At 47.7% G+C, this 24,563-nt stretch overlaps 1 protein-coding gene across 1 annotated transcript in view; it reads left to right on the top strand.

Moving 5' to 3' along the window:
- The window catches only part of GPC4 (glypican 4), a 72,056-nt gene that overhangs the window by 13,679 nt on the left and 33,814 nt on the right, over nt 1–24,563 (top strand). Inside the window, exon 2 of the mRNA XM_068411816.1 lies at nt 17,618–17,776. Within this exon, the coding sequence (XP_068267917.1) occupies nt 17,618–17,776 (159 nt within the window). The remainder of the gene's footprint in view (nt 1–17,617; nt 17,777–24,563) is intronic.

A 24,563-nucleotide genomic window follows, 5' to 3' on the forward strand; every position in this document is an offset into this window, starting at 1 on the left:
GATGGTATGGCCTGGGAGGTGGATGGCAAAGGTCCTGTTTGCACTTGCTCCTCCCCCCAGGCTGCTCAGGGCCATGCTTAAAAAGGCAAAATAAACCCCTTCGATGTCTGCCAGCAAAACCCTCAATGCAATTGTCCTCTGGCATGATAAGGTGCTTTCAGCCGGGTGTGGTGTTTTTCCACCCCACCGAAGCTGTTTGCACAAGCCCAGCTGCTGTGCATGAGAGGGGATCAAAATTTGGCTCTGCAGGTGGACAGTCTCTGTGATACCTGGGGCTGAGGTCTCCCAAACTTACTTTTTCCAAAATACCTCAGAAAATGTGACCTTGTGTTGGATAGAGGGGAGGAGACCTTCCTGTGCGGGTGTAGGGTCTGCTGCTGGCTGCAGGGCAGATCCAAGCTTCGGGTCCCTTTTCAGACTAAGTAAAGGTTTCTGCAAAAGTAGGGCTCAGCTTGCATGGGCAGCACAAGCCATCCAACATGTGGGATGGGCAAAGCCACCTCAGATGTGGGGAAGGAAAGGTGCCGTGTTCCCGTGCAGAGCACCACGGCCAGCCCCGTTCCTGCTGCAGTTGCCACTGCCGGCTCCTCACCGAGGAGTTGCATGCCTGTGCTGTGAAATGTGTTTGAAAGGAGGGTAGAGAAACCAAAAAGATGGTCTTAAAAGGCTGAAGTGGCCTCCTGTGCCCTCCAGCCCTCCCTGCGGGCAGTTGTCCTCTGCAGCCGCCTCTTTCATCTGGGACGCTGCTGTCTCTCCTGGGAGGATTTTGCTCAAACAGACTGTGGCGCAGAAGTTGGCTTGCAAATTGTTGAAAAGATGTTGGGATTTATCAATGCTAACGTGAGGAGGAGGAGTGCCCGTGTGAACCTGCCGGTAGATAAGGCCGGTGTTCACAGCTGCGCTGAGGAGAGCGGGGCAGATAGTGTCGGGGCGGCGGGGGAGAAGGAGGAATTTTTAATTTTGCGATACCCTTATCTTAATCCTTTCTCCCCTCTGTCCCACCTCCTCTCCTCGCCTCTTCCAGGCTATGTTAAACTGCTCAGCCTTGCCTTTTCCACAGATACTGGCAGGCTGCTGGTTCCAGACTCGAGGAACACATTGGGAGTCTGTTCCAGCGGCAGGATGGGTTTTCGGACGTAGGTCCTGTTGAGCTGGCTGAGCACAGTGCGCTGCTTGTGTGAGCTGGGTGGCTTCTGCAACGGATGCCTGGGCTGTTAGAGAAGTAACACTTGGTGGGAATAGCAGGGAAAGGCTTAAAAGCACATTTTTCAAGTAAAAAATCTTATTTACAAACTCAGCTGTGGTCTTAGCTCTGAGGTGGCTTGTTTAAGGGGAGATAAAGTTGAGATGTGGAAGGTGTAGGGGGATGGTTCAGACCGTCACCACTACTGGGGGAGCTGGGCTCCTGTCCCAGCTCCGCTGCTCCCAGTAAATGCCCCCAGGTGAGGAGGCAGTGACCCTGGCATCGGGCTCCGCTGCGGTGGCATCTGCTGGCGGACATCCTGCCTGTTGTGCCTGGGATGAGGCAAAGCTGGGGTTGATGCCTCCTGCTTCTCTGTGGCTTGGAAGGGATCTGCACCCCTTTTTTTCCAGGGGGGCTAAACCCAGGGCTGCGCCGCTTGCTGGAGGGAGGATTTCCACTGGCAGCTTCTCCCTTCCCTCCCCTGGCTTTTAGCTGTGCACGGTGGCCCAGTTTCAGGGGCGTTTCAAAGGTGTTGGGAAAGCTGCACCTTGGGGTTTTTGGCGCTGGTCTTCCCCTGTCTCTGGTTGCGCCACTTATTTGCCTTTCTCCATGCAATGCTTTGGGCTCAGCTGTGTGCTTTTCTGGAGGGTTGTCTTATTTACACGAACAGTTCTCGGAAAGTTCAGCTGAAAAGCAGCTTTTCTTCCTGGGAACAGCCAGGAACTGCTGGTGTGTGATCTCTGTGTATAAAGTTGCCTTTCTCTGCTTATAAACAGTGGCCCTAGGATGGATGTGCGGTGGACCTGTTTAGATTTAAATCTGACCCACCTCCTTGTTTTCGGTGCTGGCATCCCCTTTGAGCAACATGTTCTTTCCTGCCTTTTGCAATGGTACGTGGTGTGAGTTTTTTAACCTTTAAAGTTGGAAAGTCATGTCAAATCCTGATATCCTGCTGCAGACAGCAGCATATTATTTTTTTAAATTATTTTTTCCTGCACAATATCATATACACGGATTGCTCCTTAATTTCCCATGTAACCTTTCTTCTGATGGCCTGGCAAGTCAGGACCTGTTAGCCACAGAGAGTCCATTGTATGTCCCGATAGCCCCTGGTAGCTCTGACCGTGGGAGGGGGCGAGCTGGGAAGCACATGTGCATGCCTTGACCCGCCAGCTGCGCTAGGAGAGTTGCTGTGAGATCGAGCTCTGCCGGCCATCCCTCCCAGAGCCCTTCATCTGGGCTTGTTTCCTCAACCCTGGTTTGCATCAGATTGATGCGAGCTAATTATTTCTGAAACCGCTTTAATTGGTGCCTCTTCTGGGAAATTATTTCTACAGTCATGAGCAGAGGAAAGATGTAGGGCAGAGCAGTATCACCTTCCTTGCCGGGAAGGCAGGCTGGAGCAAGGGGTTGGCAGCATCACTGGGGTCACCGGTGAAGCAAGAAAAGCCTTTGCGTGCTTTTGTGGGCAAGGCTGAAAAACGCAGCGTGCCACAACCTTGCTGCTTTACTGGGTGTTAGTGGTGTGTAGCTACACAGTGAGAAGAAATGTGGGTTCCTGCAGATAAGCTCAAAACTGAGTTGTGGCTGTGATGCTCTGGAGAAGAATCTCTGGGTCGATGGCAGTGGTTCCTCCAGACTCCTATTCTGGAAAGCTGCTCTGTAATGGGACATTCCTGACTGAAATATTGGTCCCAAAACTGTATTGCTGTGGAAAGGGCTTTGCCTGTGTCTGGGCTGAGAAGGTCATCCTGCACTGACCTGAACTGGGGGGACAACCGGGGAGCTGTAAGCATGGAGCAGGGCGAGTGCTCTGCCCTCCCTTTGGTGCCAACACGGCCTCCGTGTTGCTATGAAAATGTCTTGTGGAAAACTTTCCGCTATAACTGAAGTCTCATTTATGTCTGCCCAGGACCTGCTCTTGGACTGAATTTTATTTTCTAAGCAAGGGAGACTTTTTGGTCCTTGAGGTGGGGGAAAATAACTGCTCCACCAACTTGCAGCCCCCCTGCCCTCAGGGAGCTGGTAGCCGGGGGCCAGTGGGGGCTTCTGGCAGAGGAGATGGTTTGTTCCGCAGGAGCAGCATAGGGCTGAGCGGGGCAGTGGATAGCACAGCTCTCTGAAACTGTCTTAGTTTGTGAGCTCTCTAAAAATTAATTTCCTGGGGTCCACAGCCCCCTACTTTGCAAGCTTCAGACTGCTGCTGATGTGTGTGTGCTTTCATGGACCCCTCCAGTCGCCCCCGGACCGCAGACCACGAACTGAATATGAAATGCTTAATAAGAGCCAAACTGTCTTGAAAAAATGTGGATGCAAAATGCATTTCAGAATCTGGCCTTTTGTATATCTTCTTCTGGAGTCTCTTAACCCGCTCTGAATTCTTAAGTTATCTGCACTGTTACTCTGCTTGGCAAGCTCTGCAGGCAGGGGAAGGGCTTATTAATGTGGGTTTTAACATAGATAAGTGTGGTTGAGAAGTACTATTGACACATGGAAATGGTGGTGGATGCTTAGAGAAGAATCAGCTGCTTTGTGATAGCTCCGTGCCAGTTCCTTCGTTTGAATATCTTTACAAAACCCCGTTGTAGCAAAGTACGTTGGGGAAAAAAAAAAAAAGAAAAAAAAAAAGGTATATTTCTGCAGCTCAAAAAGAATCAAAATCAAACACCAAAACACACACACCCCTCGTAGTAAAAGTTCTGCGCACATCAGAAACAAAGGCATCAGCATTTGCTTGTCGGAGCTAATAAAGTTTGCTTGGATCTTAATTTTTCTGCTTGATTTCACAAAGTAATTGAAACTTCCTTTTTGCTGCAAGCTCTTTTTTTTTTTTTTTCCCCTCTCTCTCTTTTTAAATATTCTTAAAAGAACATCTTTTGGTCAGTGAGTTGATGGAATTTTGCTCAGAAGGCAGGCGCGGTTCGAGTGCACCAAGCGACTGGTCAGTCAAAGCTTATAGGACAAATTACTTATGTCTGCAAGTCATTCCTCTGAGTTGAAAACCACCTAGACCAAATAAACCTTGAACTAGAGGTTTTATAGGAGCTTTTGAGCATGTAAGTGAAGCTTTTGTAATGGCAGCGATCTGATAAAACCTTAAAAACCAGAGGTTCCCATAAAGAAAATAGTAGTTCCACTTGAGGTGATAAAACCCACATCTGGTAAGCTTTGCTTGCTACCTCCTGATGACCTGTAGAACAGCAGAGACCCCGCTCCAGAGGAGAGGACGCCAAACTGCTGGTGCCATACCCTTGCCATGGAGGGGACACACCAAAAAAAGTTCATTTGAGAGCAAACCCAGCAGCTTTTGAAGAAGGAGCATCCTCCAGCTCACATTTGCAATTGCATGACTATGGTGTCTTGCTGCCCGCCTCCCTGCCGGCACGGCGCAGGGAATTTTAGAGGTTAGGATAAGGAGGGGTCTGGGTAATTGAAAGCAAACAAACAGCGAAGACAAAAAAAGAAACATAAAACAGCAAACCCAAAGCCACAAATAGAAAACAGACTTTCCAGATTGATTAGTTCAAATTTGTTTATTTGAAGTCCCAAAAGTTCGCATCGTCGCTCTTTTCGGGGTGTCTCTCAAATTTGGCAATATGTTAACCATGTGTTTTGAGGTCAGCTTTTCATAAGAAAGACCCTGTTTTTTGGTGTGTTGGTGTTGCCTTAAAACTTTAAATTGAAGAGGGTGGCAGGCTGCAAAGACTAATATGTCATCTTGACATGCAGGTGCTGCTCTTGAGAGACTTATGCCCTGTAAAATTTTTGTTTTGTGGAGAGTTTTCCTTGGGTGTGTTAAAGAGTACTGAGCGTTAAGAGGTGTACTGATCATCGTTTTTCCATGGCCCTCCTGGAAACAGGTATAGGAATAGTGATGCACTTACTGGTTTTGGGAATCGGTGGAGACCTGATAAAGTCTGGTTTTACTTTTGGTTTTCAGGGTGTTTTGGTCTGGGAGGTGCTTCCTGCCTTCAGTAGAAGATCAATAGAGCAGCTGTAATATATATATTTTTTACAGATTTGGCTGAAGCACCCCCAAGCCCCCAGTCAGAGGAATTACAGCTCCAGCCTATTAACTGTTGGCCATTAATGGGTCAGGTCTAAATGCCTTGATTGTGCCTGAGATTTCTAAGCTGAATCCTTTGCATAATATTAGTATGGCAAGAATGCCTCCCAAAGACAAGGAATAACTTCCCAAGGCTTTTGCCGTGCCTCTCCAGGAAGGAGTAAGTACATTTTGGGTCACGCTGATACCATCTCCTGCCTTGGCACTATCAAAGCGGGTGGAAGCTCCCTGCCGCTCTGGCAGCCCAGCTCTGATGTTCTTTCACATTCAGGCACGTTGTTTATCTTTAACCAAAGGCTTGGATAAACTTCCAAAATAAATGAAGGTAGTAGTCCAACTCGGTCTGCTTTGGCGGAGGTTTTCTGGAGTGACTCAAACGTTATAAATATGAAAATAGCTCGACTACAAACGCTGCTTTTGGACAAAGTTTTTGTAGTTGTCTCCTAAAGCAGCAAAGGGGAACCTTTCCTTGATGAAAATCTTCTTTTTTTCTTTTTTTTTTTTTTTCCTATTCGGCCCCCTTCCCCCTTTCTCTTTTCATCTGCACCCTTCGTTCACATCTGCCTTCCTGATTAAGAGCTAATCAGTGAAGATAGATGAGTCCGGGAGCGTTGCAGCCCTTGGGACCAGTGCAGCTCTGGTGGGTCAGGAGCCGGGAGGCACCGTGGGGTCACCGTCACCGCCGAGGCGGCGGAGGCTGGCTGAGCCGCGCTCGACTGCACGGAGGAATGTGGTAACAGGATTTAAAGGAAACGTACAGAACTAACGAGGATTAAGGCTAATTGTCTGCGCCATTCCTGTGAGGGGCAGCAGGATGTGGCCATGGGGGGAGCATGTTCTGCAAGAGGAAGGTCCTGGAGTTAGGGTCTATTTGTAGAGGACTTGGGTAGGTTTGGTTGGCTTAGTTGCTGTGTGGAGAAATGGAAAATAGTGGATTGGAAAGGAAAAAAAAAAAAAAAAAAAGTCAAGTTCTTTCTTAAAGACTTCAAGGCTGTTGGTACAACTATTTCTGTAGTTGATGGGAAACTTCCTACAAATGAATGGTTCTCACCGTGCCTGGGCTCTGTTTTTGCTGGTGTTGCACAACTGTTGCTTTGTGCGGGGAGCTGACATCCCCCAACTTGCTGAACCCTCGTCCTGGGGCTGAGCTCAGGCTGGTGGGAGGCCTCTTACTGCAGGACTTTGTGTGCCAGTGAGTTTGTTTTGAGAAACGGCGTGATGCTGTTGGAAGTGTTTTGGGGACCTTGCCTCCCCTTGCAGGTCAGGCTGTTACTCAGGTCTTGCAGAAAGGCCATGGTATCCCTCGGCTTGAATAATGGGGGATTTGGGGAGCAAAGACCCTCAGGGTTGGTCCTCAGTGAGCCAAAGTGGTGTGAAATGCTGACTGGAGCCAACCGTCCATCAAGTGGGACCTGAAGGAGCTGGGCAGCCAGACCGAAAGAGTTAATCGCATTATATTTCCATGCTCTGTGGAAGATTTGTCCCTGCCTGGAAGAAAGCAAAGTTTGCATGTGGCCCAGCCAGAGGATGGAGGGACGATGCCCGTCAGCGCTTTGGGTAGCAGCAGGACCCTCCGGGCTGGAAAGCGCAGCGGCAAGGGCGGATGGGGCAAGGGTAGGGCTCTGAGCGATCACGTTGTACTGCCGGGTGAAAACTGATCTCTTCCAAACCAGACCTGCGAAGAACATAGCACCTGGTTGCTCTCATCTAAACGCTGGCATCAGACACTTGCCAGCCTGGCAAACCCCTTGTTATTTGCCTTGGTGGTGAGGGAAGGGAATCGGTGCTGGTGGGGTCTGCTGGGCAGGGTCATGGGGTGGCACTTGCCCGTGGCTCTCGGCAGATGTGGATAGGCAATGTGCCTGAGCAAAATCACGCTTCCCCGGCCCTCGTTTTGGCCGTTCCTGATAGCAGTCCAGAGCCCAGAGTTTTCTGTCTTTTGTGAAATGCCTTTGGGGCCAACGGGGATGTGCAGAGGCAGGGGAGGGAGCCCGATTTGCTGGCACGAGCGGACTGTTAGACTGTTGCTGGACTTTGCTACACATGAACCCTTGAAGCTTTTCTTATTTTTGTTTATACTTTCAGTTGCCAGAAGTTATAACTCCTGACCCCAAAAACCCCAAGCGAGTGATACTCTTGCAAAGTGAGAAGATGGAGTGTTTCTTCTTGCTGCAGAGCTCTGGTTCACTTTCACTCCTGCCCCGAGCAGGGTCCCTGGGGATGGGTGGCACTGGGTGCTGCGGCAGGGGTGGCCGGTGGCATGTGGGGTGGCAGGAGGAAGGAGATGAGGAGCTGGTGCTCTGGTCCAAAGTCCGGGTGGGAAGTAAGCCCTGCAGTTGGTAGCTGCGTGGAGCAAGGGACTTGCATGGGTTTTGCCGTCAAAGCAACGGGAGCAAGAGTAGACCTCCTATCCCTGTCACCTAGGCCTTTTGGGTGGCCCTGGCTGGTCCTGGCTCTCCACTGAGCCCCTGCACGCTGCTTGCTGTCCTCCCTACCTGAAACCACCCAAGGCAGGGGGAAGGAGCTTGTCCTTATGGATGAAAAAATCACCCTGCTACTTTCCAGATATTTGTGTATTTATTTGTACACTGTCTTTCAATACAGTTGTTTGCAACTTGGTGTTGTGTTTTGGTGTGTTGTTTTTTTTTCCCTTCCCTTCTGTGTAAAGTTGGTCTCAGAAGTGCAGCAGGTTCCGCAGTGCCTATTTTGGATCCCGCGATAGAGAATTAATCTCCCTGGAAGTTAATTAACATCTCTCTCTCGCATTCTAATTTATAGATTGATTATTGTTTGTATAAAGCCAGGAATATTTTTTTTTAGTTTTATTTTAAGTTGAAAACAGGAAATCGTGGCTGAATTTCATGAGCTTTGTTTCTTATTTAAGGAATTAAAAACATCTTTAGGTTTTGGGGCTTTTTAAAATTTTCACTTGGGTCACAGCTGCCAGTTCACATGCCCTTAGTAGTTTTATGCCCGTTGGTGTGCTTTTAACACGTGGAAATGGTAGCTCCGCTTTGTGCGATGGCACACGCTTGTTTTTGCTTTTGCAAGCAGGAAAACTTCACTTCTGTCGAGCCCCTGTGTAGCTGGCAACGTTGGAAAGGTGGGATGTTCAGGGAGGTTGTTGCACGGCCACAATACCAGCACATCAGGACCATGATCCTTGCCTTGAAACGTGCTGGTGCCACCATTTGGGATTGCTGCGGCTTTCCACGGTTGTGCAGCTCTCAGCTGGGGAGATCTTTATCAGACAGAGTGCCTCCACAAAGCCATCAACACCTTCTTTCTTGGATTTTTTTGGTCATTTGTTTGGGTTTTTTCCAAACAAAGCGTGATCCCCAGAATCACTAGGGCTGTACGATCTCAACACATTGCTGAAACTTTCGAGGGTCATCTACTGCCAAGGCTGGGACTCGCCAGCAGATGACCGATCTGCTGGCACAGACAGGTGAGCCTGGGCAAATCTCACAAGAAACTACTGTGCAGCTCTGAAACGTGTTTTTGTGCATTGATGCTGGAATCGGCTATGTTGGAAAAGGAAAAAGAAAAATAAAATTACTGGGGAAGCGGTCGCCAGTGGCGTACCCGTTTCTTCTGCCTGCCCATGTGTGGTGCCGTCCTGCACTGTTGAGGTGCCTGGCAGAGGGTCTGAGAGAGCAGAGGGGGAGGGACCAGAGGTGGAAGGGGAAAATGTTGTTAAGAAGGAAAAATATTCCAGTTCGAATGACAGTGTTTGTGGCAGAATCAGTTTTGGTTAAAAGCCTCTTTTTTGGCAAATAGCCCGAAGCTTTATGGAGGGAAAAAAAAGCAAACAGGCAGTTTTTGGGGCTTTGTTTTGCCTTCTTAATGGGGAATTTGAGGAAAAAAAAAATGAGAAGTCTCACAAAGAAAGTAACTGTGTCCTAGCCAGATCTCTTCTTTTTACTGTTCCTTGTGCCTGAGGCTTCAAGTAATTCCGTGTATTTGCTGTTCCCAATGGATTATTTTTTTTTACCTTTTTTTTTTCTTTTCCTTATTTCAATGAAATTATACTTGGTGTTTTTCAGGTTACCCCTGTAAAATCTGCTGGAAAATTTCTCTTGAATTCTGAAGTCTGACCTCTGGCTGTTTTTTGATGGGTTTTATCACAACTGTTTTATTTTTACCTTTATGTGTACTTTGAATTACTGACTACAAGTGTTGGGCTTTCTAGCTGTTCTTTGGTGGCTGACGGAGGCACAGGGGTACTACCTGTCTCAGCTGTCCTGGAGATGGGTCTCTTGTGCACCTTGTGTATCCATCCTCACCAGAGAAGTGGGAAAAAAAAAACAAAGATAATTTTCAGCGTAACTTGTCCATTGTGTAACACCTCACACTCAGGGCACGTAGGCAGAGGCACATTATGAAAACTATTTCACGCCTAAGGAATTCAGTGGTAATAAAGAGAATTTGCATTTCCTAAGTTCTCACTCAGCAATGTCAAGTAGGGTTTTTTTGGTTTTGTTTTTTTTTAATTAAGAAACAACTCTTGGTTTTCATTGAAGGTTTCTGTCTTAGCTAGAGCCAGGGAGAATCCTCTAGTTAACCAGAGCTATTTTACTCTTCAGGCTTCCTTAAATAAGAAGTTTAATTGTGTAGCATTCTTTTTTTTTCCTTGCCTTATTTGTATATTCAGGTCTTTGTGTGGTTTCTCTCTCTTTTGATGTTTGCAGAAATGCATTATCTTCATCTGTCTGGTTTGCGTTTGGTGTGCCACTAATTGACTCAATATCCTGTTTGTTGGAATGAAAGTGTGCTCCACTGTGGCATATTTTTCCAGGGTGTAAAACCTCGCAGTATTCGGGCCACCCTGTCAGGAAGGAAGTTGTTGGTTGTGCTGTGGAAATGAAGTGGTGATGGTATTTTTCCTCAGGTGAGCAGGGTTTTAGCTTTAAATGAACTCTTAAAACCCTGCTGAAGGTGAGATCCTCCATCCATCTCGCTTGGACATTACCTGCAAAGGGCGCAGTCCCAGGCTCAGATGTGCTGTAGAGAGGTTTTGGGTTTGGTCCTTGGCGATCTCCATTGCCCCAGCCTCAACGGGAGAACTGGGCAGGAGAGGACCTCAGCTGACTAGTGATGCTTCTCCGGGGTGCCACAGAGGGCGGAGACAGTTCTTTGTCTCTTGAGGCTGAAGAGCTGTATTAGGAGACTGGGAAGGGCTCTCCTGGTCTGTCCTCAGCCTGGGGGGATGTCCCAAAATAGGTCCGGTTGGCCTCAGTGGGCAGCGTTTGCCTGGACTTGGTCCTTCAGGGACCTGGCTCTGTCATCGGTTGGAAGACAAGCTTTGCGGTAGTAATTTGGACTTGGATGGGTGGAAGGCAAGAGACTTCTTTGTGTCCTAAGTTGCTCTTTCCAGTAGAAAATTAAGGTTCCTAATGTGCGCTTGGCTTAATGTACACACATGGATATAAATCTCTCTTGTTCTCTTCAGTCCCTGACCCTCTTGGCAGTAAATTTGGGAACCCAAAGCTGTCAACAAAGCAAAATGGAAAAATAGAAGCCAGACAGACCTCGGTTGTGTACGATATTTTAAGTAACTGTAGGTACGCGCTATGGAAATAATTAGGATTATTTGTTGTGTTGAAGGGAGGTATGTCACTGAGGTATTGTGTGTGCCGGCATTCCCCACGCCTGCAAGATGGATTAGCAGCTGAGTTAACAGATGCAGTAAAGCTTGACTGAAAATAGTTCACTGTTGTTAAGCGTAGGTGAAAGGGCTTTGGTTTGGGTATCAAAGAGCGTATTTTGACTGCTTGACAAGTTTGCTAAAAAAAAAAGAAAAATCATTTCAGTATTATAAGCTTTCTCTGTGAGTCTGGGGAATTTTTCTGTGCCATTAGAGTAATCAGCAAGAAACTGAAACGCACGTTGATTAATAACCTAAGTGGAAGTGCGGGGGAAACAAGTGGCTTTAACATTAATAAGGCAAATAAACCATTTATATGAAATGGTTGCTAATTGAGTGGGATGTTAAATATGCTGCACGTTGGCACACACTGCCAAATTGCGGTACTTCCATAACCCTCCCAGTCAGCTTTGGGAGCCAGCTGCATCTGAGGATGTCTTCTGGTTTAAAAAATCCCGGGTGGTTGGAAAAAAGGGGTTCAGGTGGGGATAAACATCCGTGATGGTTGAATTGAGGACCAGGGCTCCTGTGGCTGTGAAAGGGCTGGTATCCACGTGCCCCGCTGGAGGCCAGTGCTGGCCGCCGACCTCCACAGTAAGGACCTGGGTTTGGATACGTGGGGTGCTCTCCCTCTTTTGCTGCTTTTTGGGTTTGAGATCCCAATGAGAATTGTAAATGTTTTGAGGAGGGAAGGAAGGAAAGCTGACTCTGGTTATGTGATGATGGCCTTTAGGATGGGAAATTATTTGTGTTGGAAATGGGGTATGTCATTTTATGCCTGATGGTGGAAGATGTAGGGAGGAGGCTGCACGATGCGCTTCTGGAAGTGTGCAGTTGAAATAGTGGTTTGGGCTGGAAATAGCACCGTGCTCTCAGGAGCATCACAGGAGGTACAGCTCCAGGTGTCCCAACCCGGTTTGACCCGCTCTGACCACAGGGTACCAGCAGCACTGTATTGCTTGCAGGATATGAACTTAGAAACTTCTGACTCTGCTGCCCTTCGTGGACACATCGCCTCCGTTAGCAGGACCTCAGTGCTGTTTTGCATATCTTGCCTCCTGGCACACGACCATCTCCCCAGGAGTATTCTCTTCAGTAAGATAAACACAAATTCCACAGCAGCATCACTTTAAAGCAAGCAGAGAAGACTGACCACCCGGTGAAAAAGGAGTACTCTGATAAGAGCCATCAACTAAAAATTCAAGTTTGCTGCTTATGCCAGGCAAAAAGCACACCTTCAAGCAGCATGTGTGTGGGACAGCTGGGGAGGAGGCAGTAGGGTCGCTTTTTCTCCTTCCTTTGGTATTTGCAGCTTAGTTTCATTTCACCTGGAAATATTTATATGCCAAGACACTATCTGCATTTCTGTAGTGCTCTTCGTTAGCAAATATCTAAAAGCAGCATAAGCAGTGATTAGGCTGACCCAGCCTTGCCTTGGGGACAAGGACTGTTGTGGCAGTGAGATGTGTGGTCGTGCCAATGGCACCTATGGATCACGGCAGCACCATTGCAGATGGGTGAGAGCTCATGGGCCATTCCTGAGGGTGCTGAGCATCCCCGGCTCACTTTATAGCCAGGAAAACTGGGCAGGTTTTGGTATTTTGGGTACAATTAAAGGTGATTGGATTGGGTGGACGGTTTGGTAGCCTTGTCTGCCTCGATGACTCCACTGGAGCCGATCACAAGCTCATGCTTTTCTTTCTTCTCCTCGCCCCTTGTTAACGTGGGGCTGGAGCAGCGGCACTGTGCTCAGGGGTAATGCTAGTGTTTCTTGTCATCTTTGTTGGGGGTTTTGTAAAGCCTCGGTAGCATGTCAATTATATATGATGGGTGGAAGCCTAATATTCTGTGATAATTAGAAGGCAAGTCTAGTGTAAAATGGGATTAGAGCCCGGCATTACAGTCCAGGATTCCTTTGGTAGTTGGTTCAGAGGAAGTCATAAAACTCTTCTAAGGATGACACAAGCTGATGTGTGCTAGAGGGAAGAGGCAGAGCGTGAGGCCGAAGTGGTGGCCCTGCTCGCTGGTCTCCCAGCAGCATTCGCCTCCAGCTCCTCCACCAGCCCAGCTTACCACAGCCTGTTTTCTCACAGGGGAGCAAAGTCCAACAGTAACATCTCAGACCATGAACTGCTTTTGGCTTGTTTCCCGAACTGCAGTGAAGGGCTAGACTGTGTACAGGAGTGTTTTAAAGAAATACCCCCGCCTCCCAGCGAACCACTCCTGAAAGTTTAGCTAGTTTTGCAGCTAGGTATACTTAAAGTATGAACTTGGTCAAGGTGAGGAGAAGCAGGCTGGGAAGGTGTGTTAGACATCCAGAAACAACATTTTGAAAAGGTCTTGGAAAATTGTTTGGTGAAGGGAACTGCTTTTCAAGATCACGGAACCCCTGAGTTTGTGCTGCACACTTACTCATTTGATGAAAACTTGTTTACCGGCACGTTGCAAAACAGTTACTTGATTTGGAAGAAACTCCGTGTGCCTGGAGTCTGCTAAATGTGGTGTTTCTGTAATGGCTTAAATCATAATTTTGCAAGATTACCTTGCTGAGCACGTTTCCTTGGATGTACGGATGGTAACATCGTGTACCATTGCATTTCTGTCTTTAAATTGCCACCTCCATTCCCCAGAGGTGTGCTGTTAACTAGCCAAGGAGCAAGCGTCTTTTGTGATTTTGCACCCTCGTTTCTCTCTATGTATTCATATGGAATATATAATAGAGAGTAGGTCTTGCTGCAGCAGGCCATGGGAAAGATCTGCTGCAAATCCATGACAAGTTGCAGCGATGGTGTGCATATGCGGTAGATATTTGGAGTCGTTCTTTGCTACTTAAGCTCTTTTTTGCCATGCAGCCCCCGACGTGATGATTGCACACCCTGCCAAACAATTCAATAAAAGGCCTGACTTGAAAGGAAGCTGTGGCAGAGTTATATTTTCGCTGTACTCACATGGTGATAAATTACAGAAGCTGCCGAGTCTTTAACACTCAACAGTAGATGAAGAGTTGCCTTGTATGGGCATTGTTTGATGAGTTTTAGCTTGGGAAGTAATTATTGCTGAATGTGTCCTTGACAGCAAGCGCACACCATGAGTGTTCTTTACATAATATATATAAACATTAGATCTCTGTTTAAGTGGACCTAAATACTCATATTTTTCACTGCTTTTCCTTAGAGGAGTTCAGTGCAAGTTGGAAAAACAAAGAGCATTGTCTTTGGTCTTGGCTCTAGGTCGGTGTTTTGCACGTGCATAACTGGTCCATGCTCACGTGGACCACTGGCAGCGGCTGCTTTCCAGGCTTCGTTTCCACTCCCCTGCATGCCGTGGTTGTAGCACTGTTGTGTTCTGAAGCTGTTGTCTGACGACGCCGTGCCTCGGGGGCTCTGTCCATGGAGGCGTAAGCGGTTCCCACCACCGCAGCCACCCGCTGAAGGGGCAGGCGATGGATCCGTCACCTAGGCAGGCAATGCGATGCTGGGAGGTTGTGTTGCTTTCCCTGCAAACTCAGGTGTGGGATGATTCCTGTGGATGGATGCTGAACGGATCATCTCTGCTAGCTGATTCAAAACAAAGGCTAGACTTGAGATTTCTTGCAAACCATGTCAGTGCCTGTTGCTTTGCTCAAGTGAGGATATGGGATGTGGAGGTGCCAAGGACAACAGGAAAACAGGGGCCCCAGTGCCTTCCAGTGACTTTCCACTAGTATCTCCCACTGTGGCACAAGAAAACTGCAAGAAAAGCATCCCACAGCCCTAAACTTTGTTTTTTAACATTGGGTAATAGTGCATCCGATTTAGCACTGAGTAGCCAGAGCTCCTCAGCTCCAGACAGAGCTAATTCTTGATCACAAGCCAAGATCACATAGTGTTGACATGACTGAGAAGTATCTTCCATAATTAGATTGCTTGGTCATTCATTTTTGAATGTCTGAGTTGCATTTTGGAGCATAATTTCTTAACGATCAACCAAATGGGATTTGTGCAAGCTTGATTTACTATCAGTAGTGTTCTCCTTGCTCGGCTTTGCATGTGTGTCCTGGGGAGGCATCATGCAAATCTGGGACAAGGGGGATCAAAGAAAAATGATTTTTCTTTGTAGTGTTGAGTGGGATGGTAACTTTAGTTTAATTGTATAAATAGATATAAAACTGTTACTTTTATTTGTGAAATAAATCAGGCTTTTATTTTTTTATCATAAATAAATTGGAGTGGTTGTTAAAACCACTCTTTTAGGGATCCCAGGGCATCTGCGGACAACTACAGAAGTGTTTGTAAAGTGTAACTAGGAAAAGAAATGCCACTATCAGTAGGTTTGAATTTGCCAAGTAGGGTAGAGGCTTACCCCTCCAACACAAAAGGATGGAAAGCTGTAACCACCAAAGGCAGGCATGCATCATGGAAACAGTACTGAAATCATGAAGTGCATTTCAGGTAAAATATTTCCAACCTACTCTCTCTCCGTAAGAAATTTAGAAAAAAAAGCCTATTTCAAGACTTTTGAAATTAAATTATCATGACACAGTGAACCTAGCTGTCGCTCTAGCTGTAATTATCACTTTGCTGCTGTTTATTTGTTTCCCATTGTGTCAAAGAGCCTTAGTCCTGTATTGGAATCAGAGCAAAGAGATTCAAAGTGAAATAAAGCAATGGTGCTTGGGCACTTTCTTGTTTTAATGGTTGCTAGTCAGGCAGGCTCATGGAGGAGTCCCCAGGTGTGCTCCAGGATGGATTTGGTGGGCAGGATCCAAAAATCCTGGGTGCACCTCTTCCTCTGTTTTAAGTGACTTATCAGGCTATATGGAGCTGCATCCCTCGGTGCTGCACCACTTCATGCTGTGTATTTGCCACTGGAGGTGTCCTCTGAGACAGAAAGAAATAGAGTTCATGAAAGAAAAATATATGTGTAAGGAGACAGCGAGATTTTTGTGTGTTTTCTGAAGGCTGTGCCCAAGCAGTGCTCCTTCCCATAACAGACTTTGAGCTTTCCATAATTCAAGGGCAGCGGATGGTCTTGTGCAATAAATTAGCTGTGGCAGAATTATCTGTTGGTCAAAGTCTCTCTGTAATGCCAGGGAAAACAAACAAACCCTGCAGAGCAAAAGGAAAATAAATTTAGGAGAGGGGGTTCTTGGGAATTATTTATTTATATATACAGAAATAAGTAAATATTTTTGTCTTATTTTAAAATGGTCCTTAAGTGTCTGAAAGGAGAGATACTAACATTTCTGGGCTAGAAAGCCATGCAAAGTGATGCAAATGTTCAAGAGATGGGCAAATGATGTTGTTATGAGAGCTTGCACAAAGCGGGCAGAGAAGCAACCACTTGTGTTAGTCACGGGCAGGCTTTGTTTGGCACCGTGCAAAACCTGCTTTTGTTTCTCTAAACCCACTTTTGATGCTGTAGGAGGTAGGATGGCTCTTCAGTAAGTGCATGGTTCACAGCCTGTCGTGAAGAGGTTATTTTCTGTGCAAGGGGGCTGACAAGCCCTTTGCAGCTCTTGCCGCGAGTCTCTGAACCTCAGTGGTGGTTGGAGGTTGGTGGCTTCCATGGTGTGAGCAGGTAGGGAAGAGCCTTTGCTTTTCCAACTGCTTCCTCAGGCTGAAGGATAAGGTTTGGCAACGGGTGTGAAATGGGAGAGAAGGCAGCAGCTTACATGTAGGCCGTGCCTTTTAAAATACCATCTGACTTGGAAGGATGAGTTTCTCATCCTAACTACTTGTTTTGATCATATCTTCAGCAATGACAAAGATTTGCACAATTTGCCCAAGTCAGCCCACCTGCCTGTGATGGTGCTGCGTTGTGGGACCTGTCAGAGAAGCTGGAGCCAAGGATTGCTACGCAAAGGGTTTATCTTGGCCCACAAAACCTGACAGCAGTGTTTTATTGGTGGTGCTAGAAGAGGACAACCTCATCCTGCACTGCAATGAGATGCTCTCAAAGCAGGTTATAGGGGCCAGATCCTGTGCCCATATTGTCTGTGAAATTCTGAAACGGAGCTATGATAGATACTGAAGCACTTATGATTCCTCTGACCAAGTCAGCTTGAGACGGATGATGTTTAGGAGAGAATTATCTTTCAGGGTGAAGGAAGAAAAATCTGTTTGAATTCTCCAAAAACAAACACCAAATTTAGCCCAGGATGATGACAGAAAACTGTAAAATTAGGAGCTGGAAAATACAAGGCTTTTTTCATGAGCCATTGCATGGTATAAATATATTTTAATATCAGTAATAATTGTGCTGCTGAGAGAGATTACTTGTCCTGTGATAACTGGAGGTGGAGGGGTGAAGAAAAAAGGATTTATCTGTACAAAAAGGACCATTGCCATTGATGTTGTGGTGTGTATTAACTGAATGAATTAGAAGTAATTAAAATACTCAGCAAAAGCTTCATGAAAGATACCACAGTATATACAGATCAATTTGTTGGTTCTTCAAATTATACTGTGCAAGAAGAGTATCTGTTTATTCAGTTTATTAACTGAATAAATAAAAGGACACTTTTTAATGTTCTTGCAGAAAGACAAGGCATGGTATTTCCATGTGTTTCTTTACAGAATCGGGTTTTGATATGCCTGGTCCAGTGCTTGCAGTGAGGGAGGGTCTCCTTGGGAGGAGTTGATGCTGCTGGTCCTCGCACCCCCATGCCTCGCAAGCCGACCTCTTTGTCCTTGCATAGAGCATCCTTTTAACTCTGGATATTTTCTTCTCTGCTTTTCAGGTGACCACTTGAAAGTCTGCTCGCAAGGCTACACATGCTGCTCTCAAGAAATGGAGGAGAAGTACAGTCAGCAGAGTAAACATGACTTCCGAAACGCCGTCGTAGAGCTTAGCAATCACTTACAAACCATGTTTAGTTCCCGATACAAGAAGTTTGATGGTGAGTGCAAAGACCTTGAACTTGCTCTCCTTGGGATAAAATGTAAAAAATCCCCATCCTGTTGTTCTTCATGCAGTTGTTCTGCTGTGTCTCCCCCTTTTCTGGTGAAGTTCATGACTCACGGCTTGAAGGGCAGAGTATGCCTTGTTTTGCAATCTTGTGAGAGACAAATATTTGCTTATTACGGCTGCTTGTTTCCCAGAGAGAGAGATCATTCTTTCTGATAAATCTTTTGAAAAACCGTTTTGCACTTAATGTAAGTTTGCAGTTAGTTTTGTTAGTACATCCCTGCAGCGCGTGTAATTGTAACGTTGCGCATCTTGCAGCCCCGATCCACAAAAATGCTGATCTTACCCAGCGTGTTGTGAACCAACAAGGTTTGTATCCATCTCAGCCTTTGGGGCTAAGCAGAGCAGCAGATAAATACAGAGCTGGTTTTGTGCAGAGGCTGAGGGTTCAAGTGTGATGCAGGGTCAGAAGCAAAATGAACAAAGTCTTGGCTGAGTTCCCATTGCTCGAGTGAAGCTAACTGCTGACTGATAAGCAAATGACTGGTCTCATCATTGCCCTCGGATCCGCAGCAGTGTCCCGTCAGACTGGGTCTCCATAGGGTATGCCCAGCTCATGGGAGCTGCAGGAAGAAACTCCCTCTGGAAGCAGCTGGCACATACCCTTCCAGCCTTGCCCACCTTGCAGCCAGACGCTTCTTTCGAGAATGCCTTGGTACATCAGTCTTACAAACAGCTGAAGTCGATGCCCAGGCATTGGGCACAGCACCCATCTGAGGTCCGAGCTGCATCTCTTGGTTTTGCTGCTGAGCTCTTGGTCGTGGCAGTTCCCACAGGGCTCTGCAGGTGCCTCGGTGCTCCTGGTCGCTGTGGCCCCTGCACCTGGGCATCCCCAGGAGGGAGGAGCAGGGCATCAGGCTCCTGCCTGGGTTATCCTTGTTGACTGTGGGAATGAGGTGACATCCAGTTGCACATGGAAATATCTGAAGAGTAAGGTGGACTGGGTTGCTGAGACTTTTGTTCTGCTCGAACATTATCATTGCTGTCTAGTAGTAGAGGGCGATTCCACCGCAGAGCTCCTCTGGACCTTTTTCTCCCTTGTTTAGTCAGTGGTTCAACATGGATTTTCTACTAGTATCTCAAAATCTGTGCCTTGAACCTCCCAGGGACCTCTTCTACACCAGTACAGCAGGTATCAGCCCTTTTCTTTCAAAGGGATTGGCACTCGGGTGAGCGAAAAAGTCCCTGGGTATGAAACTGCAGTGAGTCAGAGTGGAATTACGCAATCATCTCGATAGCATCTAAATCTGCTAGCTAAATATTTCCCTCTTAACCTCTGTTCTCTCTACCTGCTGGTACACCAAAGGGGTGATAGAGAGAGAACCAAAGTGTCTAGACTTGCAAGCTTATTAACTGTAGAACAAGACACTTAATGAAATCCAGCCCATAGATAAGCCCATTTCAAAGAGACCAGAGGAACAGCATCTGCTTCACCTCAAATGAACGATGAGGCTTTTTAAAACACTGCATTGAAAACAAAGAGCATGCACGGTTCGCTGTATTAGCATCCCTGACGTGGTGCAGACGTATTGCTAGGTGTGTCCTCAGGGTGAGAGATGGCTGCAGGGCTGCGGGATGGCGGGGGTTATTTAAGCTAAGCTAAGCTGAGCTGGATACCTTTCAAAGCAGGAGGCTTCAAAATGGGTAAGCTTTGATAGGGAGCCCTGTACGAGCTGTTTTGTTTGTGCTGAGTGGTTCTTCCGTCAGCCGCTTGCAGTGTGCCCTGTGCTGGTCTCATCCTGATCTTAGCCCTGGGAGTCCTTGACAGGCAAATCTGGAAGGGGATGGTGTGATCCCGTTCCTGGAATCTGGATTTACTGTACCCAGCCTGTCCCTGAAGGGCGTTTCTCTGCCCTGTATGAAACTAATGAAGGAGAATTAGCAACCTCCTCGGCTTGTCCCAAAGCCTAATGGGCCCTGTCTTTGAACGTTTGCTAATATCAGATCTCAATCTTCATTTGCTGCAGACAGAGCTGATTTAGGGATTTTCTTTAATCTTACCTGGGGTGGAAGCAGAGATTAACTGATTACTGTCCTCCATCATTTACCTGTTGGAATACTTTTAATCATGACTGCCTCTCTCCCTCCAGTCCAGTCACCTGGAGTCTGAAGGCACCCCCTCTGCAGCAGCAGTCTTGCTGGTGGCTGGGGCAGGTTGAGAAGTCTCCGCTCTGAAGTCCTTGGACTCTTCTGCAAAAATTTTGGGGTGACGTGCCCTAGACTGCTGTGGTAGTTTTGTTTAAGAGCCTGCTGTTGAGGGATTGGCTGCTTGTGGTGTGGTGTTTCCTTCCTTTGGTCCTAGTGCTTGGTCATCAGGTCTGCTGTGGTCATCAGGTCAACTGTGGCCTTGCTCATTTGAGTTCTCCTTGCCCAACATAATTCTTCCCACACTTTTTGATGTAACATGCCCAAACTGCAGTAAGGAGAGGCAATCAAGACCCATATGTTTGTCCCGACATCTAGGAATGAGATTGCAAAAGCACGCGATCCCTTCCAGAGCTCTTCCTTTGCATGGGCCCATGCTCTGATTTTAGTGTTTGCAGCTCTTTGGGGTTGCCTCGTTACCAGTAGCTAAATCCATTCAAATGAAAATACAGCTGACACAAAAGGAGCTGTGCACCTTCCTCTGTTTAACAAGAAATCCTCTGTGCTACAGCTGTGTAGAGGGACTGAGCAGGCAAGGTCAGTTATTGCAGAGACCAAATTCACTTCACTTAACTGGTCTCCCAGCAAATGGGCCGAACACCCCTCTTGCAGGGTGATACATCCCCGTTCGGCAAAAGGCCGCTCCAGGATGCAGCTCAAGCAGCAAACCGTGTCCTCCAGCTCTTTGAAAAGCTTTGTTGCGGGTTCTCTGGCTGCTAATCTCTCAACCTTGACATTCAGGTCCGAGAGGAGAGGCAAACCCGTGCTGCCTTCGTTATGTGCTTGACCTTTGCAGCAGTTGCTGCTGCAAAAGCATGGTCAAAGTGGCGGCACGTCCTTTGGGTGGAGGCTGGGGTGCCCCATGGCTTGTGGAGTGTTTGCATCAGCTGTTGCCGGAGTGCTGTGTGCTGTTGGAACCGTTGCCAGAATTGCTCTGATCTGACACCAAAGCCTTACAGAAATGGATTATCTCCTCTTAATCGGGAACATGGAACAAGCTGATGATTGTCCGTCCCCAAAGGGCTGAGCAGAAGTCATTCCAGCTCCTAAAGCGTAATGTGACAGCGTCAGGTCCTCCTTCATGTGTTCGGTTTGCAGACACTGTGAGAAGACTGAAGCTTTGGAGTCCCCACATTTTATATATCCTGTCTAAATATTTGCTTACAGTACAGCTCAGTATGCTCGTGGGGATCTCTCCTGTTTGTAATTTAAACCCCTAGCCTGATCCCAGCGTAGCAGTAAGGTATATATTTTCCGCAGTAAGGGAAATGCTTTTTTGATAAAATAAAAAATACTTTGGGGGTTGTCAGATTCCCCATTACTAGATGTTTTTAGAAGTGAGGATATGCTGTTTTTTCTGGCATACGTGATCTCAGATATGTTTATGGGCTTCATTGAGAAATTAGCGGGTGAGATTCTCTGGCCATGTAAGCGTCTCCCTCCATGACAATGACAGCCATGGGAAAGCCACAAAGCTGTGTGAGTGTGGTGACATCTCATGCCACAGAAGCAGCTATAGTAGTCAGGGCTTTAAACCGTACCCTCCCTTTTTTTTTTTTTTTTTTAAATCTCCTTTGCCTTTCCTCATCTTCACCAGTTAGTGCCCTCCCCTTCCCTCTCCCAGGGATTAATAACATTAATAGGATTAATGGTGACATTAAGACTGCATAAAAGCTCGGTCCCATTTATTAAACTTGAACTTTCACCTCTTTTGCCCTTTCAGGCTGAAGTTTTCCACTCTGGGGTCTGTGCTAGCCAAGCAGTGCTTTGGGGAAATTGCTCAGCTGTTTTGAGGAGTTGGAGCAGGGACAAGACATAGCCCATAACTCTTCAGCATTTCTGCTATTCTGTTACTTCCTAGATAAGATATATTCTTAGTTTTTTCTTATTAAAGACACCTCCTGAATCTCTTGGAAGACGTAACTGTAGTGCCGGGCCTTTTCTAGGGGGACAAATTATTTTTGTAGGCTGGTTGCAGAGTGATGGGGGAGAGCAGACCCCAAGCCCCTGTGAGCAGAGGGGCTGCTGAGGCTTTGCCCTGCGGGGCCGAGTCCGGCAAGCGGCTGCTTGTTCTCCTGCCCCTGCGTTTCACAAGCACTTGTGCTGTTGCACTTAAACCGAGTGTTGTCCTTTTTTGTGCGCTTTGGATTTAGGGAAGGCAAGCAAGCTTCTGCAACCCTTGTTGTACAGGAGACGAACGTGAGATGGTCTGTCCCTGTCTGGGCTGGCAGTAGGTTTGCTGTTCCCAATGCCCAAGCGACAGAAGGATTTGTACAAAACCGTACAGCCCGAGCCAGCATCTGGGAAGCTGTTAAATGCCAAGAGTTCTGTTTCTGATCCTCTCCCCCTGACTTTTCCATTAGCGTTTAAGATAAAACAAATACAGAAGTGTAAAACGAAACCCCTTGGGGACAATGAGCGGAAAGAAACCAAATCCAAACAGCAGGAGCCGGCCAGGGGTCCCTGAGACCGTGGTGCGCCCACCCCTCTGCTGCGCAGGGACCGGGAAGAGGGGTTGGAGAGGGACCCGTGTTTGTGGGCTCCGTGTCTGTGTTGGGCAGAGTAGCCACAGGTATAAAGCACAATCGTGCCGTGCATCTTTGAAGCATCCCAGGGTGCCCTTGATCTTCTAGTGCGAACCCTCTGTTACTCTTGGGTGCGTGAGTTATGTCCAGTACCTGGCTTGTGGCTGAGTCCAAGTGACTGGTTGGGGGGGCATTGGCCAAATACCTACCAAACTCTGATGGAACTGGGGAAAAAACCCTGCAGTCATAGGATGGTTTGGGTTGGAAGGGACCTTAAAGATCATCTAGTTCCAACCCCCCTGCCATAGGCAGGGACACCTTCCACTAGACCAGGTTGCTCAAAGCCCCATCCAACCTGGCCTTGAACACTGCCAGGGAGGGGGCACCCACAGCTTCTCTGGGCAACCTGTGCCAGTGTCTCACTGCCCTCATAGTAAAGAATTTCATCCTAATATCTAATCTACATCTCCCCTCTTTCAGTTTAAAACCATTCTCCCTTGTCCTATCACTACGTGCCCTTATAAAAAGCCCCTCTCCCGCTTTCCTGTAGCCCCTTCATGTTCTGGAAGGCTGCTATGAGGTCTCCCCAGAGCCTTCTCCTGTCCAGGCTGAACAGCCCCAACTCTCTCAGCCTGTCTTCATAGGAGAGGTGCTCCAGCCCTCTGATCATCTTCGTGGCCTCCTCTGGACTCGCTCCAACAGCTCCATGCCCTTCTTATGTTGGGGGCCCCAGAGCTGGATGCAGTACTGCAGGTGGGGGTCTCACAAGAGTGGAGTAGAGGGTCAGAATCACCTCCCTCGACCTGCTGGCCATGCTGCTTGTGATGCAGCCCAGGATACAGTTGGCCTTCTGGGTTGCAGGTGGACATTGCTGGCTCATGTTGAGCTTCTCATCAACTGTCACCCCCAAGTCCTTCTTCTCAGGGCTGCTCTCAATCCATTCTCTGCCCAGCCTGTATTTGTGCTTCAGATTGCCTCAACCCACGTGCAGGACCTTGCACTTGGCCTTGTTGAACTTCATGCGGTTTGCATGGGCCCGCCTCTGAAGGCTGTCAAGGTCCATCTGGATAGCATCCCTTCCCTCCAGCATGTCAACTACACCACACAGCTTGGTGGCATCAGAATTTCATTTCTGAATGTAGTTTTTGTTGTTCGGATAACCCTTGGCTTCCAGCCGCTGTCTCCAGGTAGGAGTTAGCAGGGAGGTGTGCTGGGACAGCGGGACACATGGGCGGGAAGTATTAATAACTGGGAATGAGTCAGAAGGGACGAGGGAAGGTTTTCGGTGGTCTCCTCTTGGCTGCTCCAGGCAGTGCGGAGGCAAACGGTGAAAGATGAGCCCCGCAGGTGCCCAGCCGACTGCTCCTATAGTTAGAATTTGGCAGAGCATCGGGGCGCTCTGCCTTACCGAAATAACTGCCCTTTGGGGGCCTTCATCTCGCATTAACTCTTTTATTGGAAACTGCCTGCAAGAGCAGAGATCCGGGGCCTCATCCTGCTCACGTGCCAGGGTCCCCCGTATCTGTGGCACCCAGGACCGTGGGGCTGGTCCTCGCTGCTGGCACATTTATCTCTGCGGGAGGCAGCTCCAGGTGTTGTGGCACAGCAGGAGTGCTGAGGGTAGAGACAAGGTGGACCTTTGATGCTTGCTGTGCCAGAGCCGCATGGTGTTTGTGCTTCTGAATAAATCTGTGTGGTGGGGAGAGCTCTACCATTACAACCCATCCTCTGGTGAGCGTGCTGATGATGACTGTGTCATTAACGTACAAATAATAGAGGGGTTTTGTCTATCTGCTGCCACTCACGTCTAGATGAAGTCAGCCTTGTTCTTCCCTCTCCAGAAAGGGATGGTACCAAACCTTATACCAACCAGGGCAGAAAGCAGTGGGAAGATCCCTCAAATTTTGCTGAAGACACGGTTGCTGACAGCCAGTCCTTCAGACAGACTTGGTTTCGGACCTGTGCTTACCTGGGGTAAGGATGGAGTGATTTAGGAGAAGCAAGAGGGAGCGACCACCAACACGCTTCATTTAGAAAATCCCACTTGTG

Source organism: Nyctibius grandis, chromosome 13 (genome assembly GCF_013368605.1).
Source record: "Nyctibius grandis isolate bNycGra1 chromosome 13, bNycGra1.pri, whole genome shotgun sequence".
Lineage (NCBI taxonomy): Eukaryota > Metazoa > Chordata > Aves > Nyctibiiformes > Nyctibiidae > Nyctibius > Nyctibius grandis.